Source organism: Macaca thibetana, chromosome 20 (genome assembly GCF_024542745.1).
Source record: "Macaca thibetana thibetana isolate TM-01 chromosome 20, ASM2454274v1, whole genome shotgun sequence".
NCBI lineage: Eukaryota > Metazoa > Chordata > Mammalia > Primates > Cercopithecidae > Macaca > Macaca thibetana.
In genome coordinates, this window is record NC_065597.1 from 74359273 (window position 1) to 74383987 (window position 24715).

General features: G+C 59.4%; 4 protein-coding genes across 12 annotated transcripts in view; 2 read left to right on the forward strand and 2 right to left on the reverse strand.

The window, feature by feature from the left end:
* UNKL (unk like zinc finger) overlaps positions 1-4184 on the forward strand; it is a 48095-nt gene extending 43911 nt beyond the window's left edge. For 2 of the 4 annotated variants that reach the window (XM_050774678.1, XM_050774680.1), the window contains one exon: positions 124-784. In XM_050774678.1, coding sequence (XP_050630635.1) covers positions 124-741 — 618 coding nt within the window. In that variant the 3' untranslated portion in view covers positions 742-784. Of the gene's footprint in view, positions 1-123; positions 785-1070 lie in introns of those variants that run through there. The other 2 variants (XR_007722204.1, XM_050774679.1) reach the window with 2 other exon arrangements.
* Positions 1-18058, forward strand: TSR3 (TSR3 ribosome maturation factor). 2 transcript variants are annotated; one of them, XM_050774724.1, is made up of 7 exons: positions 1-10; positions 15450-15618; positions 15715-15934; positions 16310-16503; positions 17074-17250; positions 17357-17420; positions 17696-18058. In XM_050774724.1, the coding sequence occupies exons 2-7, from the start codon at positions 15507-15509 to the stop codon at positions 17865-17867; spliced, it is 939 nt and encodes a 312-aa protein (XP_050630681.1). In that variant the 5' UTR covers positions 1-10; positions 15450-15506; the 3' UTR covers positions 17868-18058. The 2 variants fall into 2 exon arrangements, with proteins under 2 accessions (XP_050630681.1, XP_050630682.1); XM_050774725.1 differs by lacking the exon at positions 1-10 and having other exon boundaries at positions 15372-15618; positions 15715-15913.
* The window catches only part of GNPTG (N-acetylglucosamine-1-phosphate transferase subunit gamma), a 105384-nt gene continuing 84707 nt past the window's right edge, over positions 4039-24715 (reverse strand). Inside the window, exons 2-12 of the mRNA XM_050774727.1 lie at positions 15298-15365; positions 15153-15210; positions 15006-15073; positions 5583-5637; positions 5426-5509; positions 5249-5342; positions 5060-5174; positions 4858-4940; positions 4650-4781; positions 4478-4559; positions 4039-4388 (exon numbers count right to left, since the gene is read on the reverse strand). Coding sequence (XP_050630684.1) covers positions 4294-4388; positions 4478-4559; positions 4650-4781; positions 4858-4940; positions 5060-5174; positions 5249-5342; positions 5426-5509; positions 5583-5637; positions 15006-15073; positions 15153-15210; positions 15298-15349 — 918 coding nt within the window. The 5' untranslated portion in view covers positions 15350-15365 and the 3' untranslated portion in view covers positions 4039-4293. The remainder of the gene's footprint in view (positions 4389-4477; positions 4560-4649; positions 4782-4857; positions 4941-5059; positions 5175-5248; positions 5343-5425; positions 5510-5582; positions 5638-15005; positions 15074-15152; positions 15211-15297; positions 15366-24715) is intronic.
* The window catches only part of BAIAP3 (BAI1 associated protein 3), a 15071-nt gene continuing 8220 nt past the window's right edge, over positions 17865-24715 (reverse strand). For 4 of the 5 annotated variants that reach the window (XM_050774663.1, XM_050774667.1, XM_050774665.1 and 1 more), the window contains 24 exons: positions 24599-24706; positions 24419-24514; positions 24217-24320; positions 23476-23596; positions 22861-22985; positions 22691-22781; positions 22483-22539; positions 22310-22407; positions 22159-22210; positions 21925-22055; positions 21652-21775; positions 21351-21494; positions 21163-21255; positions 20881-21072; positions 20732-20800; positions 20555-20634; positions 20289-20397; positions 19897-19968; positions 19641-19721; positions 19445-19565; positions 19250-19373; positions 18970-19175; positions 18506-18892; positions 17865-18095 (listed from right to left, as the gene is read on the reverse strand). In XM_050774663.1, coding sequence (XP_050630620.1) covers positions 18789-18892; positions 18970-19175; positions 19250-19373; positions 19445-19565; positions 19641-19721; positions 19897-19968; positions 20289-20397; positions 20555-20634; positions 20732-20800; positions 20881-21072; positions 21163-21255; positions 21351-21494; positions 21652-21775; positions 21925-22055; positions 22159-22210; positions 22310-22407; positions 22483-22539; positions 22691-22781; positions 22861-22985; positions 23476-23596; positions 24217-24320; positions 24419-24514; positions 24599-24706 — 2502 coding nt within the window. In that variant the 3' untranslated portion in view covers positions 17865-18095; positions 18506-18788. The remainder of the gene's footprint in view (positions 18096-18505; positions 18893-18969; positions 19176-19249; positions 19374-19444; positions 19566-19640; positions 19722-19896; positions 19969-20288; positions 20398-20554; positions 20635-20731; positions 20801-20880; positions 21073-21162; positions 21256-21350; positions 21495-21651; positions 21776-21924; positions 22056-22158; positions 22211-22309; positions 22408-22482; positions 22540-22690; positions 22782-22860; positions 22986-23475; positions 23597-24216; positions 24321-24418; positions 24515-24598; positions 24707-24715) is intronic. The other variant, XM_050774664.1, reaches the window with a different exon arrangement.

The window sequence follows — 24715 nt, forward strand, 5'->3', positions numbered from 1 at the left end:
GTGATGGGGGATGGGAGGGAGGATCGCAGGTGACACGGGCAATGGGGTCTGCAGGTGGCATAGGTGAGGTGGGAGGGACTGAGATGGGCTCTGGCTGCCTCCTGCACGGGCCCTGGGTTTCAGGTCTGCGATGCCTGGCAGCGAGAGGCGCAGGAGGCCAAGGAACGTGCCCGCGTGGCCGATAGTGACCGGCAGCTGGCGCTGCAGAAGAAGGAGGAGGTGGAGGCGCAGGTGAAGCAGCTGCAGGAGGAGCTGGAGGGCCTGGGCGTAGCCTCCACACTGCCGGGGCTGCGGGGCTGCGCGGACATCGGCACCATTCCCCTGCCTAAGCTGCACTCGCTGCAGAGTCAGCTGCGCCTAGACCTGGAGGCGGTGGATGGCGTGAGTCCTGCTCGGGGCGGGGTGAGGGCTAGCCTGTCTGCAGGGCTGCTGTCCCTGTCTGGGGAGGGCCCTGGCTGGTGCGGCGTCCCTTCCCCCCCTGCCCCTCGGGTCTGCTCCGGGCCTGGGGAGGAGGGGACGGTGCCCCGCCCCAGCACAGACCCCCTGAGACCTCCTTGCCTGTTTCCCTGGGAGCCGCCTCTCCTGTCAGGCTGGCCCTTGCCCTTTCACCCCTCCCTCTTACCAGCGAATGCCAGGCTGCACCCTCCACAGGGAAGGCGGCCCCATCCCTCCCTCTTCACAGCGGCAACCCTCACACATGCTCCCTCCACTTCAGCATGTCTCTCCTCACCTCGCCTGTGAAGGGTGGACTCTCGGCCTAACTGCTCTGGGCCAGTGTGTCCTGCGTAGCCGCCAGGGCCCTCAGGGGCCTGTCCTGTCCGGCCACTGCCGTGTCTGTGGTGGCCCCGGGGGCCGTCCTCTGCCCAGGGCTCGAGACAGAGCATTCCCGCCACCCCGCAGCTGCCTTCTCCCTGAGGTGGCCCTGGCAGGGGGCATCTCCCTGACCCTGTCTCTGTAGCTGGTGGCCGGGTGGCCCGAGATGCCGAGTCCTGCCCAGAAGGCCCTGCGGCTCCCCAGCTGGTCCAGCCTGGGCAGGGGCCTCCTGACCCGTTACCGTTCTGGCCCTGCAGGTGATCTTCCAGCTCCGCGCCAAGCAGTGCGTGGCCTGCCGGGAGCGGGCCCACGGTGCCGTCCTGCGGCCCTGCCAGCACCGCGTCCTCTGTGAGCCGTGTGCGGCCGCCGCACCCGAGTGCCCCTACTGCAAGGGCCAGCCCCTGCGGTGGTGACCTCAGCGGGGACAGCCACCTCCTGCTGGGCATCCTGGCTCCAGTGCTTGTAACCACAGACACATCGTCACTCACCTCTGGTGCCACCGATGTGAGGACCGAGGCTGGGAGCCCCGCCCGCGCTCAGCCGTTATCATGAGGCTGGGAGCCCCCGCCTGGGCTTGGCCGGACAGCTTTCCTGTCACACGTTGTCACCTATCTAGTCCTACCGACGGTTTCAAGGTATTTTCCTCAAAAACCTTAAAGGCAAACCCACAGAACCCGCCTGCCTGTCCTCGAGGGGCCTGGTGCCTCAGGGGTCCGCGTGGCGCTGTGATCACAGCAGTTTGTGGTCCTGACACTCCTGTGACTGGACCACTGGGGGCTGGGGTCTTTCAAAGCACTTTGTAAACCGAGGAATTTAGAGGTCATAAATTGCTCTAAGCTGCTTTTTATGTTGTTTTTTAAATATGCGATAATATGAAGCTTTATATGTGTACTGTGAACTTAAATATTTCATATCAGTTTATTGTCAATTCATAGTATGCTGAATATATTAGATTTCATATTCTGAAACTAGTACTTATGAAATGAGCGTTTATCTAGTAGTAAGACCTAGGATTTTTACATTTTCCCATTAAGTGCATAGTATTTATAAGCAGAGTGATTATGGATTTAGATGTTTTTAACTTGATGGAAGGAGCTCGTTCTCCCGAGCCTGTGTGCGCACAAGGCACTAGGGTTGATATTCCAGCCTCGTGACGTGGGAGCAGGAGAGCTCCGTCCTGCATTTCTGGGATCCGTGGCCACTTTTCCTATGTGCCTGTGCCTTGCTAAACAAGTGAAGGAACATCATTGGTTTTGTTTTCTCCCTTGAATCTCTGAAAGACAGTTTGGTACTAACGAAAAATGCAGCAGAAGGGATCAGACATCAGAGGTTTTAGAATTACCTTTTTAAGGAGCTGTCTTCTGGCCGGGCGCGGTGACTCACGCCTGTGATCCCAGCACTTCGGGAGGCTGAGGCGGGTGGATCACCTAAGGTCAGGAGTTTGAGACCATCCTGGCTAACATGGTGAAACCCTGTCTCTACTAAAAATACAAAAATTAGCCGGGCGTGGTGGCGGGCACCTGTAGTCCCAGCTACTCGGGGGGCTGAGGTAGGAGAATCGCTTGAACCCGGGAGGCAGAGGTTGCAGTGAGCCAGGATCATGCCACTGCACTCCAGCCTGGGTGACAGAGTGAGACTCCGGCTCAAAAAAAAAAAAAAAAAAGCTGTCTTCTGATTACTCAGATCTGTCCTAGGCAATGGTGCTTTGTAGCTCCTTGGAGACATCGCTGGGCGTCCTGGTGGGGGTCAGGCAGTGAACTGGGAGAGTGGCTGGCTCCCCAGCCCCTGTGGCCACCCCCGTCCTGCTTGTGTGGGAGATGCTCGAGCCGTGGTGTGCGCCAGGGTGCCGGGTGTAGGAGAGTCACCTGACCCGTACTGCCAGTTAGTATCGGAGCTCATCCATGTGGCCAGCGAGGTCACACCAGGACCCAGTCACAGCCTCTTAGTGGCCTGGAGCACACGGGGGAAGTGGCCCCCCGAGGTCCCGGCTCTGCTGCGTCCCCTGGCCTGTCTGCCCCGGAGCGACAGAGTGGCTTCCGGCCGCAGCAGAAACGCGACTGAGAACGCGTTCCCGCGATGACCTGACCCTTCTGCTGAGGGCTGGGACTGTCCCTAGGAGTTGAGGAGCAGGAACAGGCATCTGTGATTTACGGCGACCTGGCTTTCTGTGGGCCATGTGGGTTGTGAGGGCACAAGAGCAGGCAGCAGCATCGACGTGTTCCTCCCTGCCCGTGGCTTTGCCAAAGACTTTTAATAGCATTTTTTAAAAGTGCAAAACGTCTAGGTAAAACATTTTTATCAGTGACCAAATTAGAATGTATTTAATATAGTAGGAGGTTTAAGAACTTTTTTAACGTAAGACAAACTGATAGCAACATTCTATCATTTTAAAGGAAGTGGATCCGTGACATTCTGCAGCTAGTCCACTACTCCAGGTAACTATCGACTTGGTTTTCAGTGAATCTATTTTGTTTTTAATTATAGTGATGATTTATTAGCTCAGTATCTAGAAATTACGTATATTTTGTGCTACTGTCATCAATGTGTAAAATCCTCTGTTTTTATTATTTATGCACTTGGTTCCCATTTCGGGCCTCTGGTCTTTTCTGGGATATGGTGTCTGCCCAGACGTCTCCCGGTTGTCGGGAGCAGCTGAGCGCTAGTCTGCCGGCTGCTCTGCTCTTTCTGGGAACAACGTGGCGGCTGCCCCTCAGGGCATCTCCATGGATCAGCTTCTGGGGTGGTAGAGCTGGGAGCCCCAGGGGTTGGGGGACGGCGGAGACACCTCCTCCCCCATATTTGTACTGGCTCTGAGGACAGGTGAGCAGTGGGAAGACCAAAGAATGGCTGGCAGTGCTGCCAGGATTGGAAATGGAGGCAAGACCCTGGGGCTGCCCGCCCTGGGGCCTTCCTCACCCGTCTCGGTGGCCGAGGCACACAGCAGTGGCTGGAAGGTGCCCCATGGAGGCGGGCCCAGTGGCTCCCACCTGTGGCCATGGCCGGCACTGGGCATAGGAGCCGGGTGGTGGCCGGGTCTGTGTGTGCTTGTTGCCTGTCGTCTGTAACTCTAGTGTTCAACATTAGCCGTGAAACAGTGACGTGTGTAACTGTGGTCAGCAGACCTTGTTCCGTGTGGACGCGTCATGTGGATTCATTTCTGGAAGCCTCGATCTGTATGTTTATTTAGATGAGAGTGTTGTTTGAGTGGAATTTTAACCCGGAAGGTAGGATTTATAATCATTTACTTGTAGTGAACTGTTTAAAATTAACACTTGTTAAATTTTTTTACATTATAGCATTTATGCAATGGTTTACAGAATTCATGGAATTATTTTTATCAGTATGGGAATTAATTAAAACCTTGAATCTTTGTTTCGTCTGCTTCTCTGAGCACAAGCCTGGCCCGCTGGTCCCTGGGGGTCCTACCAGCCAATCTCCAGGGCTCTCGGCCGTGTCCACCTCTGCCTTCCCACCATAGGGTCACAAACTCCCACGCAGTCCCGGGTCGCCCCGCAGCTGCTCTGGAGGCTTGGCTCTGGGTGTCTTGTGGCCCAAGTGCTCCAAGCTGGAAGTTTCTGCCAAAACACCAGGTGGCCGGTCCTCACCTGGACCCACAGGTGGTGGGTGCGATGGTGGCCTGGCCCCCTCCCCACAGGTGACTTACCTGTGGGCCTCACATAGGGGATGCCGTGCTGGGTGAGCAAACCTTTGAGCCTTTTGATCTCCTTTGACAGTTCTTTATGAGCCTACAACACGCAGTTCAAGGGGAAGGCCGGGGTGGGGGCGGGGCTGGGCGGGAGGCTACCGTGTGCTGCCACCTCCCCCCAGTACGGCACCTTTCTGCAGTTTTCCAGGGTCTCCAGCCCCAAGCTGTCAGGACCTCCCTCCAGCTGGGTGGGTTCGTTTTCTTCTGGGGCCTTGAAGTAGCCCGCGTCCTCAAACAGTGTCCGCAGCAACTTCTCATGGCCCTGAAGATGGAGGATGCAGGGGCAGCACCCAGCTCCCAGCCGGGCCCGCCAGGGGCAACCCCGAGCATATGCTTACCTGGGCGGTGATCAGCTCGTCGGCCAGGTCCTGCTCCACCTGGTCCCACCGCCGCTGCAGGGCCTCTGGCAGGGTCGGGTACACTGAGGGCCCAAGAGAAGCCAGACTCAGTTGTGCCCCATGTCCCAACCCTGGCCCCCACCACTGCAGGGCTATGTGCACGGCTGACCCCACCGGCCCCCACTGCGTCCCGCACCCCTACCTAGCAAGGCGTGGGGGTGGCAGACAAGGGGGGTCTCGAACGTCAGTGCATAGACACAGGTGCTCGGCTCGGACACGTGGGCCAGCCGGTTGCTTTTTCCACACGCCAGCTCCACCTGGGGAGGGCACGCCGGTGGGTGTGTTGCAGAGGCTGGGGCCCCTCGTCCCGGGCTCCCGTCTGAGGCCCCACCTTGCTCTGCCGGCTCCGGGAACGGCAGGCGTCACCATCCCTCATCCACATGCCCGTGAAGGTGTTGTTGGCGATCTCCCACTCGTGCCAGATGCTGCGGGGACACGGGCACGGCCCGTGAGGCTGGGGGGGGGAACCGCGCTGCTGCTTTGGGATCCCTGGCCCGGCCCCGCTCACCCGAGGACCCCACTGTAGGCGTTCCAGCGGAAGGTCTGCTCGTGCTGGGTCACGTTGTGGAATGGGCAGAACTCGTACTTGTACCTGGGGACACAGGTGGCATGAGGGGGGTCCCCAGGCTGTGCCCCAGCCCACCCTTGCACCCCCCCGCACTCACGTGGACTCCACCAGGCTGAAGCACTTGCCCGAGAGTCGGAAGAGATGCGCCGGCCCTGGAAGAGACTCACACTGATCCCCCAGGCTCCGTGCAGAGAACCTGTTTGCAAAGACTGGCAGAGTCTGTTTTCAAAGGACCAGTTTTTAACAAAAAGCACAAGATGTTCAAAGAAACAGGAAAACAGGCCCCATTCAATGGAAGAAACTGACAAAACCGAGAATTCTAACAGCCCTTTAAAAATGAGAGTTCAGTTCAGCCTGGCTTGGTAGGTCAGGAGATCGAGTGGCTACACTGTAGTCCCAGCTACTCAGGAGGCTGTGGCGGGAACCCGGGAGGCATCTCAGCCACTGTACTTGGGCAACAGGTGAGGCCAGTTCAGGCTTGGTATCGTGGAAGTCATCGCACTTTGGGAGGCCAGGCAGGAAGATCGTGACGAGACCAGTACGGGCAACAATGCGAGACCCCCGTGTCTACACTAAAAACACACACAAAAAACTAGCTGGGTGTGGTGGTGTGTACCTGTAGTCCCACCTACTCGGGAGGCTGAGGCAGGAGAATTGCTTGAACCCGGGAGCGGAGGTTGCAGTGAGCTGAGATGGTACCACTGCACTCCAGAGCCTGCATGACAGAGCAAGACCCTGTCTCCAAAAAACAAAAAAAAAAGACATTCCCAGATAAAAGCTTCAGGAGTTGGCTACCTGCAGGCCCGTGTGCCCCGCGGGGAAGTGAGTAGACAGACAGCAGCTCAGCTGGAAGGAGACGAAGGGCCCTAGTACGGGGGTAAATTAAATGCCAGGTACCTTTCTAGCTGTGGTCTGTGTATCTACAGAACTTAAACCAGTGGCCCCCAATATTTTTGGCAGCAGGGACTGGTTTCATGGAAGGCAGTTTTTCTATCAGCCAGGGGTGGGGATGGGTGGTTTTGGGATGAAACTGTTCCACCTCACCTCATCAGGCATCAGGTTTTTTTTTTTCTTTTTGAGACACAGTCTCATTCTGTAACCCAAGCTAAAGTGCAATGGCACGATCTCGGCTCATTGCAACCTCTGCCTCCCGGGTTCAAGTGATTCCCCTGCCTCAGCCTCCCGAGTAGCTGGGATTCTAGGCACGCACCACCACACCCGGCTAATTTTTGTATTTTCAGCAAAGATGGGGTTTCACTATGTTGGCCAGGCTGGTCTGAACTCTGGACCTCCAGATCCGTCCACCTTGGCCTCCCAAGTGCTGGGATTACAGGCGTGAGCCACTGCGCCCCGCCTGAAAAACTAACTTTTAAAGACATAAACAGGCCGGGTGCGGTGGCTCAAGCCTGTAATCCCAGCACTTTGGGAGGCCGAGACGGGTGGATCACAAGGTCAGGAGATCGAGACCATCCTGGCTAACCCGGTGAAACCCCGTCTCTACTAAAAAATACAAAAAACTAGCTGGGCGAGGTGGCGGGCGCCTGTAGTCCCAGCTACTCGGGAGGCTGAGGCAGGAGAATGGCGTGAACCCGGGAGGCGGAGCTTGCAGTGAGCTGAGATCCGGCCACTGCACTCCAGCCTGGGTGACAGAGCGAGACCCCGTCTCAAAAAAAATAAATAAATAAATAAAAATAAAGACATAAACAGGTTGAAAGTGAAGGTATGGAAAAGTATTCATGTAAATAGCCAAAAGAGAGCTGGAGTGGCTGAAACTACAAGAGACAAATACGTTATATATTGACACAAGGGTCCATGTGCCAAGACACCACAATTATCCATGTACAAACGTTGCCACCCACTACATAAGGCTGACAGGAAACATCCATACCCTTTATTTATTTATTTTGAGATGGAGTCTAGTCTTGTCACCAGGCTGGAGTGCAATGGGACGATCTCGGCTCTCTGCAACCTCCACCTCTGGGTTCAACCAGTTTTCCCGCCTCAACCTCCCCAGTAGCTAGCATTACAGATGCCCACCACCACAGCTGGCTAATTTTTGTATTTTTGTACAGACAGGGTTTCTCCATGTTGGCCAGGCTGGTCTTGAACTCCTGACCTCAGGTGATCCACCTGCCTCAGCCTCCTAAAGCGCTGGGATTACAGGCGTGAGCCCCCACGCCCGCCCTGATGGATTTAATATTTTTAAGATGACTACCACGCATAGTGATGTGCAGATTCAATGCAACGCCATCCAAATCCCAATGACATTTTTTGCAGAAATAGAAAAACACATCCTAAAGTTCATAGGGAGTCTCAGAGGACCCCCAAATCATCGAACGGTCTTGAAAAAGAACAGAGTTGAAAGACTCACACTTACTGATTCCAAAAATTACTTCAAAGCGGTCATGATCAAAACTGTGTGATACTAGCATAAAGACCGGCGTAGAGGCAGGGCACGGTGGCTCACGCCTGTAATCCCAGCGCTCTGGGAGGCCAAGGCAGGCGGATCACGAGGGCAGGAGATTGAGACTATCCTGGCCAACATGGTGAAACCTGGTCTCTAATAAAATACAAAAAATTAGCCGAGCGTGATGGCAAACGCCTGTAGTCCCAGCTACTCAGGAGGCTGACCTAGGAGAACTGCTTGACCCTGGGAGGTGGAGAGGTTGCCATGAGCTGAGACTGTGCTACTGCACTCCAGCCTGGGCTACAGACTTAGACTCTGTATGGAAAAAACAAAACAAAACAAAAAACCATCAAGGGAGTGAAAAGACCCACGGAATGGGAGAAAACAAACACTGGCAAATCATAGACGTAAGGGATTCATATCCAGCATATATAAAGAACCACAGCCCTACAATAAACCCAGTTTAAAAATGGGCAAAGGGGCCCGTCATCCCAGCACTCTGGGAGGCCAAGGCGGGTGGATCACCTGAGGTCAGGAGTTTGAGACCAGCCTGGTCAACATGGAGAAACCCTGTCTCTACTAAATAAAAATTAGCCTGGTGTGGTGGTGCACGCCTGTAATCCCAGCTACTTGAGAGGCTTGAGGCAGGAGAACTGCTTGAGCCTGGGAGGCGGAGGTTTCAGTGAGCCAAGGTTGCACCACTGCACTCCAGCCTGGGCGACAGAGCGAGACTCCATCTCAAAAAAAAAAAAAAAAAAAAGGACATACAAACAGACCATAAGCAACTGAAAAGATCCCACAGCATTAACTAGGGAAGTGCAAATTAAGACAGCCCTGAGGTGCCACCTCACGCGCATTAGGACGGCTGTTAGCAAAAAACAAAGTGTTGGTGAAAATGTGGAGAAACCGGACCCTCTGTGCAGCGCTGGCTGGAGCGGGAAACGGTGCAGCCACTGTGCAAACAGTTTGGTGGTTCCTCAAAAAGCTCAGCATGGAATTCTAACAAGATCCAGCAAAGCTACTCTCGGAAATTGGAAGCAGAGACTGGGTATTTACACCCAAGTTCACAGCAGCCTATTCCCAGCCAGGGGCTGGAAGCCACTCCCGTGTCCAGACGACGGGTAAACACGTGGTCTCTCCTCGCGTGGGACAGTCCTCGGCGGTAAAAACGAAGGAGGCTCTGAGAGCTTCCAGCCTGGGGGACCCCGGGGACACTGTGCCAAGAGGAGTCAGACACAGAAGGTCGTGCGCAGTTACGGGTCATCTGTGTGCCGTCTCTGCAACAGCCAAGTTCGGAGACGGCAGAATGGTGGGTGCCAGGGCCGGGGGAGCCAGCAGAATGGTGGGTGCCAGGGCCGGGGGAGCCAGGGTTTGAAGGGGACAGAGCAAGTTGTGGAGACGATGGTGCTGACGGTTGCAGGGCAGTGTAACCAGCCCCTAGGGGAAGAGGGAGGGTGTGCAGCGTCCCGACCCTCCAGCCAGGCCGGCCACAGGCAGTGCTAGAGCGAGGGCGTGTACAAATCAAGGCCAGTGGCAACTTGTCAGTAAAAGACGCCACAGCAGCCACCCCGTTCTTCAGGCACGCTGGGGAGTCGGGACCTGGCTGGGTATGCACCTGTCCCGGCGCCCACCGAGACTGTCAGCCACGAGGCCATCCTCTGGGCTGTGGGCAAGGCTGGGGCGTGGGCTGTGGAGGCGAGGAGGACACCTGGCCCCTGGCTCCTGTCAGGCCTGCGTTGCAGCAGCAAGTGCACTGGTTAGAGGATGCCTCAGTTAGACTGATGTTTTAAACTCTGCAGTTTTACTGTATTAATAAAGTCAAGGCCGGGCACGGTGGCTCACACCTGTAATCCCAGCACTTTGGGAGGCCGAGGCGGGCAGATCACGAGGTCAGGAGATCGAGACCATCCTGGCTAACACGGTGAAACCCTGTCTCTACTAAAAATACAAAAAAATTAGCCAGGCGTGGTGGCACATGCCTGTAGTCCCAGCTACTTGGGAGGCTGAGGCAGGAGAATGGTGTGAACCCGGGAGGCAGAGGTTGCAGTGAGCAGAGATCATGCCACTGCACTCCAGCCTGGGCGACAGAGCAAGACTCCGTCTCAAAAATAATAATAAAGCCAAAATACACATGAGGTGCTGGGTGACTGTTCCCTGGAACCTGGCCAACCCAGGAGCCTGATGCCACCCTCAGACTGGCCCCTGCCCCCCGAGGGCAGAGACTAATGCCACTGAGACCTCTAGGGTGCTGGCCCGGCCTGGCCTTCTGTTCCCTGACGTTCCAGTCACCCCTGCGGCTGTCCCCTCCCAAGACAGATGGAGACCAAGATGGCCCGGCTGCCCTGTTCAGGGGCTGTGGATATAGGAAGATCCTGGTCCTTCCTCGTCAGATACCATCTGGGTGGCCCCTACTCCCAAGCTCACCCACTGTCCTCCCAGCCTGACCACCGGGGGCTCCACCTCAGCCCTGTCATGCCTGCTGTCCCACAGCCTGGGGTGCTGGGGCTCGGCCCCTCCAGTCTGGCCCCAGGGCTCTGCCCAACAGGCACACAGGGAAGCCTTTGGAGCCATCCGAGACCCTGACATGTCCCTCGCCCATCTGCCACTCATAGACTCCCACTGGGAGGGTGGCTGGTCAAGCTCCTGTGTCCTGGGAACTCACGTTCCAGGCTCACCCCCGGCAGACATGACTTGGAGACATCCCAGGAGGGGCGTGGGCGCCAGGCTCAGCTCTGCACCTGCAGGGCCATCCGTCCAAACAGGGCTGCGTGAGGGTGGCGGGCCCCGGCCTGGCTCTGCAGCTGGGGGAGGAAGCCTCTGCCCGGAAGCTGTCCACAGCTTCAGGGGGCTCCCACGGGCTGGGGTGCAGCCTCCTGCAGGGGATGGTACCACAAGCCCCCAACTGGCATTGCCCAGTACCCCAGGTCCTCTGCTGCTGGCCCACACCAGAACCCCAGCCACGGCCCCTCCCCTCCGCCCGGCCCTCAGGTCTCAGCAGCCTGCTCTCCTGAGAGGGGTGGGGTCCGGCCCCTCCGCTCCTTCAGCCAGACACAGCCAGACCAGCCAGACCTGAGCCAGAGTCTCCACCCCCAAATACCACCACCCCCAAATGCCATCACCCCTGCCGGCAGGCTCCTCCTCTGCTCCTCATTCGCCCGCACGTCACCTGCAGGCTCCATGCTCACAGTCTGCATGGCCAGGACACTCGACAGTTCCTTTGGCTCCTGCGGGCCCAGGTGGCCTTACCACCAGCTGGCCCTGCGCCCGAGGCCACAGCTCCTCAAGGCCCCATCAGCTTGGCTGAGCCTAGACTCCCTCATTTCCGTCTGCCCCTGGTCAAGCTTCGGCGGGAAGCAGTCCTCCAGGGCTGCATCTCTTGGTGACAGTCCCTTCTCGAGGGGGTCCTCCCTCCCACTCTGCTCCCTGGCCTAGCCCCACACCTGGTCCCAGTGCCCTCCTAACTTCCACAACCCCCACACCCCACCAAGAACTTCCCCAGGGACCTCACCCTCACCCTTGGACCTCACGCACCCCCACTAATGAGTCCTGTGCCCACCATGACCCCTCTCCAAGCACCAGAACTGCCTCACAGACCCAGCCTGGCCCCAACCAAAAGCAAGCTCCCAGCCTGACCCCTGCAGTCCACTTCCCATGGCTTCTCTAGCCAGGATCCTGGGGCCACTCTGCTCTCCCCAACCTCTCCCCAGATCCAGGCCCCTGCCAGGGCCCCACAGTCCTGCCCAGCTGGCTGCTCCTTCCCACTGCCACTGAGGCAGAGCTCCCTCCTGGACAGTGTGCTGGGCTGTGGCAGGACCACCACCCTGACCATGCCCCATCCCCTGTCCATGCCACAGCAGGATACTGTCTCTAAATCACAGACCTGCCGGGCGCGGTGGCTCAAGCCTGTAATCCCAGCACTTTGGGAGGCCGAGACGGGCGGATCACGAGGTCAGGAGATCGAGACCATCCTGGCTAACACGGTGAAACCCCGTCTCTACTAAAAAATACAAAAAACTAGCCGGGCGAGGTGGCGGGCGCCTGTAGTCCCAGCTACTCGGGAGGCTGAGGCAGGAGAATGGCGTGAACCCGGGAGGCGGAGCTTGCAGTGAGCCGAGATCCGGCCACTGCACTCCAGCCTGGGCGACAGAGCAAGACTCCGTCTCAAAAAAATAAAATAAAATAAAATAAATAAAAATAAATAAATAAATAAATCACAGACCTACCAACCTCTGCTGGTCCTGCTGTCAGGGGACGAGACTCCTGACTCATCCGGTGGAGGCCCAGGCCATGGAGGTGCCCACTGCCCAGCCCAGCCCCGCCCCACCAGCCTCGGCCCTGGCAAACCCACCCCTTCCTTCTCTTTGGCAGAGGCTCTTCTGCCGGGACCTTCTGAGCCCTAGGCTGCACTCACCACGCCCGAGTTTCTCAGCCCGATTATCTTTCTGCTCTGCTCCTTCCACAGACCACACTCTCCTACCCACTGCGCACAATCTGTTTCACACGCTGATGCTGAAGGAGTGCCACATCAAAGACAAAAAACACTTAGAATATCCGTGCCCGATCCCACGGACGCGGGAGACTATCCGCGCCCAACCCCACAGATGCAGGAAAAAATGGTCTGGAGAAAAACACTATCAACAAAAAGACTGGGAAACAGGAAAACAAACATGCCACTTGGATCCAAAGGTGGGACGAGAACTGCTCCAGATTAAAACACTAAAGAGACATGATTAACCAAATGCACCTGTGAACCCTGACGGGCCCAGGTGTGGGGATGGGGGTGGGGAACACTAAAAAAGGCAGTCTTTTTAAATTTTTTAGGTTTTTTGTTATTTTTTTGAGACGAAGTCTTGCCCTGTCACCCAGGCTGGAGTGCAGTGGCGTAATCTCAGCTCACTGCAACCTCCGCCTCCTGGGTTCAAGTGATTCTCCAGCCTCGGCCTCCCAAGTAGCTGGGATTACAGGTGGACACCGCTACGCCCGGCTAATTTTTGTTTCTGTGTTTTTTTAGTAGAGACAGGGTTTCACCATGTTGGCCAGGCTGGTCTTGAACTCCTGGGCTCAAGCGATCCTCACACCTCAGCGTCCCTCCTGAGCAGCAAGCACATACCACCACAACCAGCATATTCTGTTTTCTTTCCAGGACTCTCACCTCCGAAAAGATGTGGTCCCCTTAGCCAAGGCTGCCTTTCTCCTACTGGAAAGGGTTCGGTCGGGAACTGCTCTTACACAGCGGCCTGCCTCCTCCCCAGCTTCTTGGGACAGGTGTTGGCCCGACTCCAGCACTTCAGGCCCTGGGAAGCCACATCCCATGGCTCTGAGCCTCAGGGAAGTGAGCCTAACCCCACGTGCGCCATCATGCCCAGCCACACAACAAAAACCTTAAAAAGATCTGTTTGGAGTCAAAGTCCACAAAACCTACCAACAAGCTGCGGTTCCACCTGATCCCCTTTCTCGCTCATCTGTGGCTACCCAGCTGGATCCCCTCTGGCACGGGCTTTCCTGCGCAAGGCCTTTGACCACTCCCTTTCCTGAATCCCTTTCCCCAAACAGGCACAGCTTTACTCCCTTTTCTCCTTTAGCTTTTGGCTGAAATGTCACTTCTTAGACTTTTCCTCAGCACCCTATTTAAAGCAGTCCCCAGCCAAGGCAGGAGGATTGCTTGAGGCTGGGAGTTTGGGGCCAGCCTGGGCAACGTAGTGAGACTTCCATCTCTACAAAAACACGTAAAATTTGCCAGGCATGGTGGCATGCACCTGTGGTCCCAGCTACTCAGAAAGCTGAGGGTGGGTGGTTGCTTCAGCCCAGGAGTTCAAGGATGCAGTGAGCTATGAGTGCACTACTGCACTCCAGCCCGAGTGAGAGAGCAAGACCCCGTCTCTAAAAAAAAAAAAAAAAAAAGCGATCCCCCAAACAATACTCTAACACACATACTCCCTCCTCTGCTTCACATATCTACATGGCATTTTTCATCATTGACCATTCTATGTATTTTACCTAATTCTTTGTTCAGTGCCTGTTCGTCCATCACTCCCCATGAGACTGTCAGCTCCCTGAGGACAAGCATTGGTGTATCTGTGTTCGTTTCTGCAACCCCAGCACAGACCCTAACACATAAAAGTATTCGATAATAAAATTATTGAGGCTGGGCACGGTGGCTCACGCCTGTAATCCCAGCACTTTCCGAGGCCAAGATGGGCGGATCACTTGAGGTCAGGAGTTTGAGACCAGCCTGGTCAATACGGTGAAATAAACCGTCTCTACTAAAAATACAAAAATTTGCTGGGCGTGATGGTGATGCATGCCTGTAATCCCAGCGACTCGGGAGGCTGAAGCATGAGGACTGCTTGAACGCAGGAGGTGGAGGTTGCAGTGAGCAGAGATCGTGCCACTGCACTCCAGCCTGGGCAGACAGAGTGAGACTCTGTCTCAAAAAAAAAAAAATCCTTGGATTTTTGTCTCTTATATTTAATACTCATTCAGTGTTTAAAAGGCATATATACTCATGACCCAACAATTTCACTTCTAGAATTCTGCCTTGGGAAACCACTCACCTGAGGGCAAACCAAGGCACCTACACAGCATGTTCTCCACAGCACTATTTCTAATGGCCAAAAAAAAAAATGTAAAGAACCTAAATACAATCGGGAAATGCAGCGCCATCCCATCGCGTACTGAGCACCAAGAGAAAGAATGAAGACCTATATCACCACCGTGAAGCGTCCCAAGACATACAGCGAGTGACAACGACAAATCAGCCAAATACTCGCGCAGCATGATTTTTTTTAAAAAGCGACAAAGATTACAAAAACTACACGTTTTCCGGCTGCATGGATACGCACGTAAAAGCACAGAAACGCCTCTGCCAAGTTACCAGACTATTAACGGCAATTATCTCTCGGAAAGAAAAGGAAGGACTAAGTCTGGAGATAACTTTTAATTCGGTACAAGAACGTTCTGGTATATTCTCTCGCACGTCCACACTAATTTTAGAAGGCTGACAAACCAATGCTTTAGACTCCGGGCCGTAACTCTCAGGGTCTCTCACCCATCCTCCATTGTTGCTGCCCCCCGCGGTCACCCCCGAGCCCGCCAGCAGCGTTCCTCACTCACCAGACACGGGTGAAGGATCCCTCTTGGCCTGGAGGCGACTGGCCTGGGGCAAGAACGGGTTGTTCACCCTACGGGAAGCGGCAGGGTCAGCGGGGAACTGGCCCGGGCCGTCCCCCTGCCCGAGCCGCCAGCCGCGAGGCTGCTCACCCGAACGTGTTGGGCTCCTCCACCACCTTCATCTTCGCGGCACCTGCCGGCGCGGGGCCTACGGGGAGCGAGACCGTGAGCGGGGAGGCCGGGATGCAGAGCGCGCGCCGCGGGGCCTGGGGACGCGGGCGGCCGGGCCACTCACCGCGGGCCGAGAGCCCGAGGAACAACAGCACCCGCACCAGCCCCGCCGCCATCGCGCCGCAGCGCCGCGCGGTCACGTGGAATGACGGTCATGTGACCGCGGGAACCGGAAGTGGCGCCCCGCGCATGGGCTGGCAGCCGCACGGCCCGTCCAGAGGCTGAGGGGCGTACCCGTGGGGTGGGGAGTACTCGGCACCTCGGATTCGCGCCATGGGCCGCAGGAGGGCAGCGCGCGGGCCGGGGGCGGAAGGCGGCCGCCCTCGGCACCTCCGGACCCGCTCCCTGGAGGCCTTCGCCGAGGAGGTCGGCGCCGCACTGCAAGGTGAGCGAGGCGTGATGGGGAGAGCGGGTCGGGGTTCGAGGGCCTGCCCGGGGATCCTACGCTGAGGCCGAGTGCCCTTCTCTCTCTCTCGTGCAGCTTCCGTGGAGCCAGGGACGGCTGAGGGCGAGGGCGGCCCGGGCCCGGCGGCGCTGCCCTGCACGCTGGCCATGTGGGAGTTGGGCCACTGCGACCCCCGGCGCTGCACCGGCCGCAAGCTGGCCCGCCTGGGGCTGGTGCGATGCCTGCGCCTGGGCCACAGGTTCGGCGGTCTGGTGCTCAGCCCCGTGGGCAAGCAGTACGTGTCCCCCGCAGACAGGTAGGCGCGGGAGGCCTGCCCTAGCTCGTCATTTCCAGCGCGTGGTTCCTTTCAGGGATCGTTTAGTGGGACTTGTATGTCACACCCACAGCCACACCCACGTGGCCAGGGAACGTCTGTCTAGTTTGCCTGCTTTGCATAGCGCAGAGCTTAGGATAAAGGAGGTTTTGGGATAATAAACGTTTGTTCAGTGAATAAACGCATGCCCTAGGTACCCCAAACAGCTGCCTCAAAACCTTGCTCATGGAGTCTGTTTGAGGATATTTGGGGATGGCGGAATGATGTCCCTGAATCCCTAGCGAAGAAATTCTCCAGGGACATGCTTCACTTTGGGTAGTACTGGCTCCTGAACTTACCCCATGCTGTCCCTGGCAGACAGCTGGTGGCGCAGTCTGGGGTCGCCGTCATCGACTGCTCCTGGGCCAGGCTGGACGAGACGCCATTTGGGAAGATGCGAGGTAGCCACTTGCGCCTGCTGCCCTACCTGGTGGCTGCCAACCCCGTAAATTATGGCCGGCCGTGCAGACTTTCCTGCGTGGAAGCTTTTGCTGCCACCTTCTGCATCGTAGGTGAGTCCAGGGGCTCCACAGCAGCGTGACCGGGCAACCTGGTGTTCCTGCTGTGCTCCCAGCATCGTGTTTCCTGCGGACACAGCCCTGGAGGAGCGTAAGGGACAGACAGGGAAGCAGTTCAGACCGACCAGGGTTTCAGCCGCGACTGTCACTTCAGGTTTTCGGCCTGTGGAGTTGCAGTGGAGGCGGAATGGGATCGCTGCGGTACAGAGGCCAGCGTATGGGGTGCCGTTCATTACAGCAGCACTGCCCCGAGAATCCTGCTTATCCTCCGTGTCCTCCTTACTGAATTGCTGATCTAAAGAAGCCCAGATGAGGCATGGGGCACTCTTGGTGGGAATGTTTGCGTTTCGCAACAAGGAGGGGGACTCGGTCGGTTGCAGAGGTGTGGACTGTAGCAGGGGAGGTGCAGGCTGGGGCTGGGGGCAGCTCGGGCTCTCAGGACTGTGAGCTAATGTTTGGTGAGGACCCTGCAGTTACGTGGGAGAGCCATCCGGCAGCAGGTGATCAGGACGCACTCGAGGGGACCATTTACTTCTTTGGGTTTCTTGTTGGTCACACCATCAGGCTTTCCGGACCTCGCTGTCATTTTGCTTCGGAAGTTTAAATGGGGCAAGGGCTTCTTGGACCTGAACCGCCAGCTCCTGGACAAGTACGCGGCCTGCGGCGGCTCGGAGGAGGTGCTGCAGGCGGAACAGGAGTTCTTAGCCAGCGCCAAGGAGAGCCCCCAGGAGGAGGAGATTGGTGAGCCCTGGCGGGGCTGGGAGCCAAGGCCCTCCAAAGCCTGGGTGGTGGGAGGCCTGGTCCTGCTCTGAGCTCACTTACAGACCACTTTCCTCTCTCGGCTCAGATCCCTTCGATGTGGATTCAGGGAGAGAGTCTGGAAACCCCAACAGGCCTGTGGCCAGCACCCGGTAGGTCCTTGGGCTTCTTAATTTCATGATCACTCAGACCCAGGGTTCTCCTCTACCTCTGGCCTGAACCCCTCCTGCTGCCTGGGGGTGGTGTCGTAAACAACACCCCGATGGTCTGACTAGAAAACCTGAAGTGGACATCCCACTGGAGAGGTTGGGTTTGGAGAGTACATGGAGAGGAATCTGTCCCGGGCTTGCGGCTTTTTGTGGATGAGGTTGCCTCCAGCTAGCCAGGGAGGATGTCATTTGGGAACGTGCTCCCCCTCCCCTCCCAGGCTGCCCTCGGACAGTGATGACAGTGATGCGTCTGAGGACCCGGGGCCTGGTGCCGAGCACGGAGGAACCAGCAGCAGCTGCTCTGACGAGGAGCAGACTCAGGGACAGGGGGCTGAAGCCAGGGCCCCGGCCGAGGTTTGGAAAGGAATCAAGAAGCGGCAGAGAGACTGAGGGTTGCAGACACGTATATATTTGAGGCTGGGTAACGAGAAGATCTAGAGACACGAGGGACGTAGATGGGCCTGGCAGTCTCGGCTCCTCGTGGCTGCTGGCAGGATGAGCTGTCCGGGTTCTCTCCGCATTTCCAGCACAGCTGTGCTCTGCATCCTGCCTCAGCGTGCTCGCAATGAAGCTGCAGGCCAGGAAGCCGCGTGTGAGTCTCTGTTTTTCACCCTGGGCCTGGGGAAGGGTTGGGGCGAACTCTTGGCTCTGCCTGGCGGGGCTGTGGAGCAGGTCTCGGGTGGCCACAGATATGTGCGTGAAGGACACCCTGCCAGTTGGCATGGAGCCCTTCACACTGACCACCGGTCTTGGGTGACGTCCCTGCCCTGCGAGCCCTGTGGGGACTGAAGATCTGTGCGGTTCTTGACTCACCTGCCCTCTGCATCCCTCTGTGAGTGGAGGCTCTGGACGCTCCACCCAATGGTGCCAGTGGCACCCTGTGCCCTCCCCAGCTGTGACTACCAAAAAATGCCTCTGCACATTGCCCGTCGTGCAGGGAGCACAGCCACTCACTGAGTCCCTGGAGACCAGCTGCCCACCGCCCACCCAGGGCCAGGGAGCCCAAGGAAGCGGGCAGGGAAGCGCACCTGGTGGCCAAGCCCACTGCGGCCTGCGCTGTGTCCCAGACAGCTTCTGGCCAGGTCCTGCCAAGTTGGCCACCCAGATGTGGGGTTGGGTGCAGGGGTTCACAGCACACACCAGACGGACACGGCCAGGGCGATGGGAGCCACGGGGCCAGCCACGACACACACGTCACAGCACAGGAGGGGCGCCGTGGGCCCTGGCTGCACAAAGCTGGCCACAGTGAGCTGGAAGATGCTTCAGGGAACTCGGGGTGGGGGCCAGGGCCGGGGTTGGCAGCTGACGGACTCAGGGGTCCGCCTCCATGCACTTCTCCAGCTCCTTGAGTTTCTTCACGAACTCCTGCGCCTCCTTGCTGGTGCGGCCTTCCAGCATCCTCAGCGCAGACCTCACTGCAAGCGGGCGTGGGCAGATGTGTGGGAGCCGGCGACAGGCCGCTGCCCCTCCCCCCACCCGGATGCTCACTCACCCTGGGCTCTGGGCCGGCACAGGTGCAGGGTGACAGGCTGCCCAGCCCTTGCACCCCCGCCCACCTGGGGCCGGGCGACACCACTGACGCCCCCTAGGCCGAGGGCCGCCTCCCCAGCGAAGTCGTTGGTGGACAGCCAGTCGTGGTCCATGACGGTGAACAGCACACAGGCCCCGCGGCGGCGGCACGCCTCGGCAGGCACGGAGCTGCGGACGGAGGCCAGTCAGGGGAGTCTCACTCCCGCAGCCTGGAGCCCGGGGCTGGGGCTTGGGACACTCACAAGTAGAAGAGCTCGTCGTATACAGGGTGCAGCGTCCGGGTCTTCACCTGGGTCCTCTGGCTGCGGACCAGTGGGAAGAGATGCGGTGGGCCCAGCTCCACGATCACAAAGGGGTCGCTTAGGCCTGCAGGAGCACGGTCATGAGCCCCCCGTCCCCATCCTACCATCACCCGACCCGTCCCCGCTGCAGCTCACCGTTGGCGTCCAGGGGGAGCAGGTCGGCGGCGTGCAGCACCTCCACGGCCAGCCGCTGCTCAGCCGCCTCGTAATGGCAACGGACGCTCAGGCGTCCAAACCGGTTCTGCTCCAGGGTCCTCTGCAGAAAGGCGGGTGAGCGCAGCTGGGCTCGGGGAGCCTTAGAGGCAGCACCCTGTCCCGGGCGCCTCCCTACCTGTTTGAGCTTGTCCAGGTAGAACTGCTCAATGCATTCACGGGTGGAACATTTGTGCAGCCGCAGCTCCTCCTTCAGCCTCTGCAGGGGAAGCGCGTCCGGAGGGGCCCCTGGGTGCTGGCAGTCAGCGCTGGCACTTGGGAGACCTGACTGCCCGTGGGGCCACCTCATGCTCAAGGACACAGCCTGTGCGGGGCTGCAGTTTGAACTCGGTCCCCTCATCCACGCCCCCGCCGCACAGAGGGTCCCGCCTCACCTTATAGCTTCCATCCCTCAGGCTCTCCAGGGCCAAACCCTGACCCTCTGCGTGGAAAAAAGTGACCAGGGCCTGGGGCAGGGAAAGAAGGTGGAGGTGTCAGGGAGCCTGGCTTGTGCTGGGGACAGGTGGAGACCCCCAGCACAAAGGAGCCCAGGCAGCACTGGGGGCTCAGCAGTCCAGGGCAGAGCCCTTTCTCACACCCTGGGGGGCATCGGAAGCTCCCAGGAAAGCTGGGGAAAGGCCATCACCAGAGGTCACACCTCGGCATTAACGGGAGGTGACGCCGTGGACAGCCCTGGAGTGGCTGCTGAGCCAGTGGGGATAAAGGGAGGGGTCAGAGCAGCCCTGAGGCGGGGGCCGGCGGGAAACGTTCCTTCACGGGGCTCTACCTCCAACGTGAAGTGGAAGCGACTGTAGAAATCAGCAGAGACATCACGGTTTGCACCCAGCGCCTGCAGAATGGCCTGGAGGAGCAGCTCCCACAGGGCCTCCAGCACCCTGCAGGGTGGCATCAGTGACCACGGGCCAGCCGCACCTGCCCCGCTGGCCCCACCCGCAGAATGGCCTGGAGGAGCAGCTCCCACAGGGTCTCCAGCACCCTGCAGGGCGGCATCAGTGACCACGGGCCAGTCCATCCCACCCCACCCGCCCGCACCTGCTTAGATTCCCCTTCACCAGCGAGGAGTTCAGCAGGGCCAGCTTCTCATCCAGGTACTTCATGAGCGGGGCCACGGCCTGCAGGCAGGGGTGTTCAGGCCGGGCTGACCCCCACACCTCTGCCCTGCTCCCAGCACACACAGTCCCATCCACGGCCCCTCGCCCCAGCACTCACCTCATCGTTCTGGATGGAGTCGGGTGAGAGGCTAATGTGCTGTACATACTTCCGGATGTCGCCCACCATCTGAGGGCAGGAGCAGCGCTCAGCATGGGCAGGGGGCACCAGGGACTGTCCCCACGCTCCGGTCTCCAGGCCCCACCCACCTTGGAGGTCAGGTGCGCTGTCACCGTGTGAGCCTCCCGCTGCAGGTCATCGTCCAGGGCCTGTGTGCAGCTGAGCAGGGGGCGGGGGAGTACCCCCTCGAGTCCCGGGGCCCCCTCGGGCCATGCCAGCCCCTTCAGGGCCTGCCCAGCAGCCTTGCGCACGAGCTCCACATTGTTGAGGACCACGCAAAGCTGGGGGAGGTGTGGTCAGGCGGCGATGGGTCAGGGCCTGGTGATGGCTCCCCACCTCCTGCCGACTCCCCTCCCCAGCTGGCCACTCACCGCCTCGCTCACTGCTTCACCGGCCGCCCCTGGCTGAGTGTCCACCTTCTTCCGAAGCAGCTCCGTGTAGAAGAGGGTGGCCTCACACATGTCCTGAGGAGGGGGTGGTGGTGGGGAACCATGGAACCCTCCCCTGCCCCATCACCTCCCCCATCTGTTCCCCTCACCCCCAGGGCCCACCCACACACCTGGCCAAGCTGGGTGCCCAGCCCCTGAGCCTGGGCAGGGTCAGGCCACGCCAGGCGCACCCACAGCTCCTGGATGTGACTGAGGCAGAGACCAGCAGTGGCTGCGGAGCTGCTGTGCCTGGAGGAAGGGTCCACAGGTTCCAGCTGGGGAGACAGGGGAGGCTGGGGTCGCTGGGGAGGCTGGGGAGGCGGGTGAGGCTAGGGTTGTGGGGGAGGATGGGGAGGTGGGGGAGGCTAGGGTTGTGGGGGAGGCTGGGGGCCTGGACCAGCCCCAGTGTCCTCGGGCCAGGGCAGCTCTCACTGTATCCACGTCCACTGCTCCCTGAAGCCTCCACTTGGCCTGGTCCCGCAGCACTTGGAGCCAGAGCTTCACAGCAGGCAGGAATGGGGTGTGGATGCCAGCCAAGGCCAGAGAACGGCTGTCCCTGTAGTGGGAGGCCGGTCAGGGCTTGGCCCTGACTCAGATGCCTTAACTAGCACGTTCCAGACTAATAGCCCCAGGAGAGCCCCCCTCACAGGTCCGGGGGCCCTCATCCAAAAGTCTGTCTGCAAGAGATAGGGACGGGGCACCCACCGGCCAGGGATGCTATCCCAGAAGTGCTGGAGGTCAGCCAGGGTCAGGTAGAGCTCAAAGAGCCCCGAGGCCACCTCCAGCGTCATCTTGGGGCTCAGCTCCTCTGTCAGCACCCACGCCTCCTCAGCCACCTGTCCAGGACAGGAGAATCAGGCCACCTGCAGCAACCTAGTCAAGGGCCTCTGCCCACTTCCCCATGCCTGGCAGGTACCCAGGGTCAGGGACCCTGCTCACCAGACGCTCCAGCTGCCGGAAGGTCAGGGTGAAGACGTCCACATTGAGGATGCTGCAGAGGAAGGGACATACCTCATCCACCTGCGCCCTCCCTGCAGGCTCTGTTGGCCCCAACCCCAGCCCCAGAACAGCCCTGAGAGGCCAGGCCCACCTGTGGAAGAGGCTGGCGTAGACACTGTAGCAGGACTGAAGGTCATCATAGATGGCGTCGGCCAGCACAACCAGCCCAGGCAGGCGCTGTGGTCCTGGCTGTAAGGAAGCCTAGCTCGTACCCACCTCTCGGCTGCCCGCACCCCTCACGGCCAGGGTCCCCCACAACCGCACCTGCTCTCGGGGACTCCTGGCATTCAGGATCCTGTCATACCACTCACGGTTGCCTCTCTGCAACAGACGCCACCAAGACAGCATGGGGGTTTACAGGGAAGAGGGAGAGGTGGGCAAGAGACCGTGGTGCAGAGGTGCAGGGGACGGGAAGGCAGGGCAGGGGAGGGGAGGGCCTAGCGGCCGGCCCCCAATGGGCTTTGGAACACACCTTCAGGGCCGCAGCAACGTCCATATTCAGCTCCGTCTCGAAGGGGCAGATCTCAAAGGAGGGCTGGAAGAACTGCAGCTTGCCCAGACACCTGGGTGGGGGCAGCACGCTGAGTGGGGCCTGCCCTGCCAGCCGCCCCCACCCACGCCGACACGCGAGGCTGCACCCACTTCAGCAGCAGCTCCAGGCGGTAGACAGCGGTGCTGTTGGTGGCGGGGAAGTAGTCGCGGAGCTGGCGCAGCAGCTGCAGCCCGAACTCAGAGAAGGCGGAAAAGCTATCAGCGAGGCCCTCCTCCTGTGGGGACAGGGCCCTTCAGTGCCAGCAGCCCCGACCGCTCACTGATGAGGAGAAACACCCTCCCTTTCTCGGCCCGCAACCCGCTTCCCCCCGCATGGTCAGCTCAGCTCTGCCTGAGAAGCACCCTCCACGGGCACAGCCGGCCTGTCCCAGCCTCTGTTTCCACCCACGCAGCACACGCAGGGCCTGTACCCCTGCAGTTCCCACGTCCATCCTGCAAAGGCCGCTCCCTTCCTGTCGCTCAGATGGGCGCCACCTTGGCGGCCTTCCCCAACTCTGTCCTAAGTCCTGGCTGCTCCCCGAGGTGACTTCCACGAGCCTCCCGTCTCCTTTCCGCAGAGCGCTGGCTCTAGTCCATATCATACAGTTTGTTTGTCTTTGACCCCCACGCAGGCAGGACTCTGCCCCTCGCTGACCAGCACTCAGCAGCCCCAGTCCCAAGCACTCCCTTCGCCATGGCTGGCAAGAAGGCCCCGGCTGCACCCACCTGCTCCTGGGGCAGTGAGGGCGCCTCCTCCCAGTGTGCCTGCATGTCGTCCAGCAGCCCCAGCAGGTAGCTGTAGTCCAGCGTGCAGGTTTGATGGTGGCGGCTGCTGACCTGCCAGTGCCTGCGGGGCCCAGCCCATGGTCAAGGGATATGGACCCCGCCCCTGCCACGCCCACTCAGCACCACCTACAGCACTACCCCTTTCTCGGCCCCACCCAATCAGCACTGCCATGCCTACTCATAGCACCGCCCCTTTCCCTGCCCTCCAATTAGCGCTGCTGCACCTACTCATAGCACCGCCCCTCTCGCTGCCCCACCTACTCATAGCAGCTACTTTCCCTGCCCACCCAATCAGCGCTGCCCCACCTACTCATAGCACCGCCTCTTTCCCTGCCCACCCAATCAGCGCTGCCTCACATACTCATAGCACCGCCCCTCTCGCTGCCCCACCTACTCATAGCACCGCCTCTTTCCCTGCCCACCCAATCAGCGCTGCCCCACCTACTCATAGCACCGCCTCTTTCCCTGCCCACCCAATCAGCGCTGCCTCACCTACTCATAGCACCGCCCCTCTCGCTGCCCCACCTACTCATATCACCGCCCCTTTCCCTGACCCACCATCCCAACCACCACATCCACTCACCGCATGGTCCCCAATGCCCCACCCACCCACGCCCCGCCCACATTCCCCACCCACGCCCCGCCCACATTCCCCACCCACTCGTAGCTCCACCCACTCACAGCACGGCCAGCTGCAAGGGTGACAGGTTGCTCTGGGCTCCGTGCAGGCAGAGGATGGTGGCGGCTGGTGTGCTGAGCTCTCCTCGCCAGGTGCTGGAGTTGGGCTGGGGGAGGAGGTCTGGCGTGGGTGGAGGCGGGACAGCCCCACATCCCCTCCTCAGGCCCCCTGCCGGGCTGTCCCAATCCCAGGAGCACCCACTACCTCCTCTGCTGGGTGCTCGAACCGCAGCAGATGGCTGAGCAGCAGCAGGTGGGACAGGAAGCCGGATCGCCCGCGCTGGCTCATGGCGGTGTCTCTCTGCAACGCAGAGCCCCCCGGGTCACCAGCTCTGCCCCAGCCCCGCGGGCGGGGGTGGAAGACCGAGACGCCCACTTTCCCCACCTGCGTAGTGATCAGCTTAAGAACCAGGTGGCAGTCTCCTTCCACACGAGAGGCACTAGAGCGTGGCTCCAGCTTGAACCAGCGGTCGACGCCAGCCACAGGCACCTCCTGGGGGTA